This window comes from Leuresthes tenuis, unplaced genomic scaffold (assembly GCF_036924035.1).
Source record: "Leuresthes tenuis unplaced genomic scaffold, fLeuTen1.0.hap1 SCAF_10, whole genome shotgun sequence".
Classification (NCBI taxonomy): Eukaryota; Metazoa; Chordata; class Actinopteri; order Atheriniformes; family Atherinopsidae; genus Leuresthes; species Leuresthes tenuis.
The window spans coordinates 34,794,986-34,802,912 of NW_027325364.1; the positions used below are offsets into that span (position 1 = coordinate 34,794,986).

General features: G+C 40.4%; 1 protein-coding gene across 2 annotated transcripts in view; it reads right to left on the reverse strand.

Moving 5' to 3' along the window:
* The window catches only part of snrka (SNF related kinase a), a 33,672-nt gene extending 26,297 nt beyond the window's left edge, over positions 1-7,375 (reverse strand). The window contains exons 1-2 of one of the 2 annotated variants that reach the window (XM_072394971.1): positions 7,115-7,375; positions 5,629-6,342 (exon numbers count right to left, since the gene is read on the reverse strand). In XM_072394971.1, the coding sequence (XP_072251072.1) occupies positions 5,629-6,217 (589 nt within the window). In that variant the 5' untranslated portion in view covers positions 6,218-6,342; positions 7,115-7,375. The remainder of the gene's footprint in view (positions 1-5,628; positions 6,343-7,114) is intronic. The other variant, XM_072394972.1, reaches the window with a different exon arrangement.
* Positions 7,376-7,927: the final 552 nt, after the last annotated feature.

Sequence of the window (7,927 nt, forward strand, 5' to 3'; positions counted from 1 at the left end):
ATGGGGACTCTGACAAAGGCTCCCCATCACGATAGGGCCGATTTATGCTTGCATGAAGGTATCCGTTTGCGTTGCTCTCAGCAACTGCAGAAGGAAGGATTTGGGCTGTTTTTTTCTTTAGAGATAATGCCATGAGTTGATGTTAAAGATGCTAACTGGTTCAAGCTGGGAGGGGCCAACAACAGCAGATTCCATATATAAAAAAAAAAAGGAAAAAAGGCACAAAGCGCCAAAAAATAAATAAATAAATCAAGCAACCACTGCACGGAACAACAGTCATTATTTTATTTAACACTTGAGTTTCAATCTAACCGCTGAACATTAATGTCAGCTCTGAGTTCGCTCATCTGGGACTAGAAAATGCTTTCTGTTGCTAGGTCGTTACTAAGGGTCGGATTATTTGCTGCAGTGGTAAACTACGTTCCATTACACATAGGAGTCTACTGGTGTGACTGATTGCATTTCAGTTATTAGTCAGACCCCATTTCAGTTATTAGTCAGACCCCAACAAGCATCACTGAAGTATTGCTTAAGAAAAAGTTATTACCTAAATAACTTTTTGCTGCAGCCCTGCTCAAAAGGGTTTCAATTTGGTGCCAACAGCCAATGGGAACTGGCACCTTTCCACACTCCATGACGAGTCAACGCTCTCTTATCAGTTTTTTGCCGGACTGTTTGCGCCGTTGTGCTCATCACAAACGAAATGTAGAGGGACATAGCTTCATTTTGCTCTTCGTTCTTTCTCGAATGCCTTAGTTTTGTTGTTGTTGGTGGTGAAGACGTCAACAGGAAGTGGCTCTATTAGCGGTAGTTATAATGGGTACAGCGCCACCTATCGTACCGGGGTATGACATGCTTTGTGCCAATGATTTGATTCATTCACCACCACATATTCCAGGATAATTACCCTTGCTCAGATAACCCAACTATAGCTATAATCGAGTTAATCTCATCACGTTGACGCACTGAGTGTCTTTGAGGGGACAGACGGGGCTGAGAGAAGGACCACTGTGTTTGAACCAGCAGGTATTTTGACCAAAGCCTTTCTCATACATCTCAATGAGACCTAAACAAATTGTGTCAAATTGTTTTTTTAAAAAAGGCATAATTAATCTCCTTTAAAACAGTCCGATAAAAAGTGACTGCTGCACATACACAGTCTTTTGCCAACTCTTGCTGGAATATTACCATTAGTGATGTGCGATTCATGAGTCATAAAACTCGAGATTCTTTTTACTGACTCGGGAGTTACGAGTCATTGAACTTGTTCACTGACTCACCGCTGCTACTGCCAGCTAGCTGCAAAGAGGAGACATGCCACACAACTGTTATTCTAACTACAATTGCGTAAGCGTATCAAGCTAATCGCTGTATTAGGTCCGTGGCTGAAGCAACGGCTCTGCTCCAGCTCACTCCTTCTCCCTCCCAGCTCGTAGAGCCCCTCCCTTACCCGAGAAACTCGCCAACTCTCCGCTCCGCACGATTCATACCCGACTCCTGGATCCCAGCTCACTCGCTCTCTCTCCCTCTCAGCCTCATTTTGAGGGAAGCGGGAGTTCATTCATTCTCTACATAATTATTCTATTCTGAAGATGCACTGTTGAATGTTAGTCTATTATCATTTTTGCATTATTGGTTAGGTTATTTAAATGTTCTATTTGTGCACAGTTTCACACATTTTATTACAATTTTGCACTATTTCTCACTGAATGTTAATTTATTGGCTGTTTGGGTTATTTGCATTTATTTACAGAGAAAGAAAGAAAAATAAATGTTTTGCCTTGGAGGCTTCTTGATTTTTAGTCTTTTTCACAATGATTTGGGGACTGGAGTGGTTTGGAACTTGTTTGTACATTCTGCGGCTCACACTCTGGGTGACTGATTTAAGTGACTTGAAAGCCCGATTCACTTTAGTGAGTTACTCATACAAACTCGAGTCAGCAGGACATTTGAAGCTGGCTTCATCGGTCTAAGTAGGCAAAGCCCAGATGCTGAAGGCTCAACTCGAGGAGTGGCGCAAGTTTGAAGTGAAAATCAGAACAGCTCAAACTTTCAATAAAAGGGGCACTAAAAAATGCCAGGGTTTAGTTTTTGGGGACATTTTTACTTGCTGGTAACGTTAGACCCCTAAATATATCTAACAACATGAAAACAGGATTTTTCCATGTCACCTTGAAAATACATCATCTGAAACTCCCTTAATGTATTCTGCAGAGAGCCTCAAGTACAGCTTAACTTCACAGATCACTCACTTCAGGGTTATCTCATTTCCCCTCCAAGCTAATGCCTTGATACCGCCAGTCTGTTAATAAACACTGAAAAAAAGAAAACTCACTGTAATGCCCTGCATTTACATTCATAAACAAAGTTACAAACGTCGTATTGAGTATGAATGCAACTCTAAGCAGTGCACTGGTGCACAGTGCATTTCAGCGACAGATTCAACACCTTTGTCTGTTTTTAAAAATTTTTTTAAAAATGGCAGGACAAGCTCATGCGCTTACGCTGCTGCTCTGTTAGCTTCACTTATGCTGTAGGGCTGTAAAGTCCAAGTCAACTGGTCGACTTATTGGTCCATATGTTCTGGGTCGACCAAAATTCTGATTGATCGATTTTTTTCCTGTGTTCATTTCATACAGTCTATGGATAATTTCATCAGGACGAAAGTACCAAGTGCTAATGGGGGTGTTTTCAGAGCACCCCTGTTCCACAGGTAACAGCCCGTCTTCAGAGAAAACCCCCCTTGTTTTCCCCTTTTTTGGATTAGCCCAACCCACTAGAGACGGGTAGATTGAAGAACATCCATGTTATGCAGCGTCCAGTGGTTTGCGGAATATTCATTTCTATTTTGAGCGTTTCATTTACAGTGAGTCCTCCTCTGCCATCCATGTCAAAGACATCAGCAGTGTGGCAGAATTTTACCCAAAATAAATTTGCAAACAACAGTTTGTGAATCACAGCTCGACTACAAACATGGCGTATCATCTAAAAACGGTAATATTTCAATATTATAGGCTATTAATATCATATAAAACATATTTCAATATTTTAGTCTAATAATCCTTTATTTGTTTTAGAACTGCAGGCGCACCCACGTGCAACAGCATCCCTCAGATACACCCAGACCACGCTGGATGTTAAGCCTCCTCTGTCATCCAAACGTAGTGCAGTAATGCACAGCTTTATTACGTTTGCACTTGTCTTGGTCTGGAATGTTTAAGAAAGATCATTTTCCCTGAATTGCCTTTTGTGTTTAATTGCCTTCTTGGACTGATATCAGTATATTTTCGGTAGTCCTGGGCTATTATATTGCACAGATGCACGTGATGCAAAACGCTGTCAGCTTGACCGACTGATTTCACCTTTTTTCCCCAGATTTGTTTTTCCCTTGTTCCCAAACTTTTTGGGTGGGTCCATAAATGCACCCTGTGAAAAGATGTAGGAAATCACAATTTCTATCCAGTCGATAACCACACCATGCACAGACTAGCAGAAACTGCTGTTGGCTAGCTTAAATAAGCTAGTAAGTACTTTTGAGTATTCACTTCAGCTTGATTATCGTCCATGTTGACTATAAGCACAGAGTTAGGATTTAAGATGCCATCATCTACTTGCATCAGTGAACCCACTCTCATCTGCATTGAGCAAGCAGCACAGTTGGAATCTCCAATTCATTCAGTATTTTACATCAATTCAACCTGCATCTCTCTATGAAACATGTGCCGGGATAATTTACCATCTCAGAAACAGAGGCCAGTCTGAGACTGGTGGCATGGCAGCACTCTACTTGCTCTGTTTTCTTCATTCTGCACATTTCAAACTTACAGTACAACTCAGATTCCCTTCAACTGCAGAGCTACTTGGATTCTTCTGTAGTTGTGCTGAACAAGAGGGTGAGTATAGCCAACTGGTCAACATCTTTGTGGAATTGTGTGATCAATCATCTTATTTTGAATGACTCATTTTGGAAACTGTCTCAGCTCTGCTGTGCCAAACTGATGTCAGCTGCAATGTTGAAAATAATGCTATCTAATGTCATACTATCTGAAACTGTGGTTCAACACAGCATGTAGAATACAGTATAATGTCAGACATTATTGTTGTTGTCATTATTTAATAACTTGTTTCAAGGAAAAAGCTTCTGGACCAGTAAGCTGTAGTCCTCAAAGCACCGACAGTAAACTCTACTACTGGCAGTGGGAAAAGATTTCCTCCTTGTTTTAGCAGGTGTTTGCATTTTTGTTTTTTAAACTGCTTAAAAACATGCAAATTCACGTGTAAAATTTGTCAAATTCATTTAATTATGGCCCACTTAAACAATACAAGGCACAAATGCAGAACAATATAATCCTACTGCACAGTCCACAGTCAGTAATGCTCATGGGATAACTGTTTGTGAAAAATTTAAGTAACATTTTCCTCAGCAACATCGCTGGAAATATAAGCTGTCAACCACCTTTATGAGCCTTCACACTACATGGATAAATAGATATTTCCATGAGACAGATTTCATACTCTTTCAGGATTAACCCCACATGCTCAAATACAAATCACATGCACAATTTTAAATCAGTATATTCACAGCCATCCAAATATATTGAGATATTCTCTCATTCAAACACTAATGCTACTTCCATCCCTTTGCTCTTTCTTGAAATGTACCAGATACATACACTATCGGGCACAGCAGGAACATTTGTTGGATTACACTGTCATTAAATAGATTTAGTGACTTTCAGACTTTTGTCATCCCCATTTTTAATACATTAACTCAGCAAGCACAACTTAACCTTTTGAACAAATCTTAATTACTAGCGAGACTTTCTATGCCTCAGATGCTCATCTTCGCTTCAAGCTCCGAGAGGAAAAAACCTCATATTAGTGCATTATTATGACCACAATATAAACCTGGCAGCAGCCAGTTTGGCTAAGCAAATGTGTCTGACTACTCCAATGCAGTCTGTTCAAAGAATGGCAGAATAAGCAGGTATAAAAACAGCCATCAAGGCAAGAATGCAAGTGAGTGAGTCAAAAATATTCTGTCAAGTCGGTCAACAGCTAGTTGCATCCTATTAACCAATTCCATGAATGAAATCATAGGCTTTCATGGAAGGACAATGTGCCTGTAAGCCTTCATGGAAAAATCAATGAGAGAATTATTTCAATGCAATGAGACATCCATGGACATCAGTGCTGCTGGGCTTGACCTTGTACCATGCTGCCTATAGCAGTCAGCCAAATGATCACATCAAGCACTCTTATCAGCATCCTTGATGTTAGACACATTTGGGCCTAATCTGGGCAACTTTTTGCTCCCACGCCTCAGTCACAACAGACATTTGGGCCAAACATTATTTGCTGCCTGGGGTCCTGCTAAAATGCAGAGCCTGGTTTTTAAAACAAGCTAAATAGCACATACCCTGTGTTTTATAAGTGGGGAAGCAGTTCTCATCATCAGAACCCAGAAGAAGTCTATGGCCTAAAATAAATATATTTTCAGAAATAAGCTGCAAAGTAATATTTCACATCCTGTCTGTTTGTACTCTACATAAACCTATTTTAACCAACAACACCACTCATTTCATTCATTATTCTAGCATTACTCATAAGAGTTTATGTTTTACATACCTACGGCTGGAGCGTCATACTCATCGCCCAACAGTATTTCTGGTGCAGAGTATGCCAGAGATCCACAACTGGTGGTCAGCTTTTTCCCCGGCTGAAACTTGTTACTGAACCCAAAGTCAGTGAGCTTCACCAGCCCTTGTTTTTCAAAGAACACTACATTCTCAGGCTTGAGGTCCCTGTGAACCACATGCAGACGATGGCAGTAGGAGATGGCGTGAACAATCTGAGCAAAATATTTCTTAGCCAGGTCTTCATTCAAACCTTCCTCGTGTTTCATGATGTAGTCAAACATATCCCCTCCATCACCAAGCTCCAAGATGAGGTAAAGTTTTGTTTGGGTGTCTATCACTTCATACAGTCGTACAATATTGGGATGCTGCACAAGCTTCATGCAGCGGACTTCCTGGAAAAGGTGGCCTGTTGCCGCTGTGTCCAATTTGGTTTTGTCAATCACCTTCACAGCTACTTTCTCCCCAGTGAAAACATGGCGTGCCAGCTTGACCACAGCAAAGTGGCCACGACCCAGTGTCTTATCTAAGTCGTACAAGCCAGCAATCTTTCCATCATAACCCCGCTTAAAGCCTGCCATAGCTGGAGAGGGTGATGAGGAGTGGTGAGCTCCTGCTGTGGGCAGGGGCAGGTTGGTGGAGTCTTGTGAGTCCAGTTTAATTCAGTTTATTGAAGACTGAAGAAGAAACCCATGTCTCCAAATTCCTAAGATTGTAGGACACACAACATTAGTAAAATCACAGAGAAAATTGTATGCATGATATAGGCAAAGCTGACCTTACACAAGTAGAGTATTTGAGTCTGAAATATACTCCATATGTTCTCTGAAATAACAATCTAGCTTGGTTGGTATGCATAAAGAGATGCTTCCTTTCTTACAAAAAGTGAAGCGTTATAAAAATCAACGTCGGTATATGGAAAAGCTAATGAAAAACATGAGAAGCTAGTGAAAACCTTTACATTATACTGTATGCACATTTATGAATGTCGTGAGGACGCGTTGGGTTTGTTGAGACAGGATGTCGTCCACACCAAAGTAGAAGCTAACTCATCTTAATGTACTACCTTGTACCGTCACAACGATTTTTTCCCCCAAATGTTTTTATCCGAATTTTAATTTTTTAAAAAGACAACAACAATTGGGCAAACAAATCCATCTCAACTGGAAAATGGGCCCGGTCACAACGGACGCAATCTACTAACGTTAGCCCAACATAAGGAAGGGCTAGCTCGTTGTTCATTGATTTCTCAATGATAGCTTACTTATTGACTGTCGCTAATGGTTATCGTTTCTACATGCTAGATCAACATGAAGCTTACAGTAAAAGTAATGTTCACACAAACCATTTTTAATCTTGTAACGGAGCACTGGTCACATGGGTTCTATTATGCTATGCTGCTTTAAATATCAGGCAGCAACCCCTTGTTAGCATTTAGCATTTAGCAAGCTAAAGTTACTACGGGTCGCTCAGCTCACCTCTCCAGTTTCTTTTCAGTAAACATAAGCCCCCAGGCCAATCTTCGCTGGGTTTATTTGAGTCGCTTAGGGTTGTCTAATGAAGCTTATTCCAAAAAACGCCATAAAGGTACAACCTCTTCTCGGCGACCGAGGCACACAAAAAGGTGCTTACACACTGGGTTTGTCCGTAAAATGGGTAATAGCATCGTTGGTAGCGGTTGGCCTATTCAGAATCAGAATGGTTGGTTGTATCCTCCCAGCCAAGGCGGTGGGGCTGAAATGCTACATTCAGGTGCTGAAAAAAATTATTGAGATATTAACATTTCATATTTTCCGCTGAAGTACTGGAGGGCAAGGGTATCATCCACGTAATGAAAAGATATCCGCTTTTAGAGCGGTATGTAATGTTTACTTCCATGTGTCGTAAAAGGTGGATTGTACTGTTGTTGCTATATTCAATTTTGTCTGAAATATATTCAAGCTCAGACATAGGTTCTTACGATAATGTCAGGAAGGCAACATTAGGAGCATCACCAACCGCATTTAGCGTTGACGTCAAACAAGTATTGACGGATTAAAACATATATATATTTGTTTATGCAAACAATTTGAAAAAAGTAAAATAGAAAACCTTTTGGAGCAATTACAGCTTTTTTCTATGTCACTTTACAAAAATAATTATGAACAGAAAACATCAGACTTGCTACTTTGTTGATTAACTTTTTTAATTAAAGAAAACAATCAATTACAATCAATTAATTGTACTTAAACTCAAAGGCTGAATGGGTGGTGTGGTGATTAGCTCCTGGTCCAGGCGTTTCTGTGTTAACT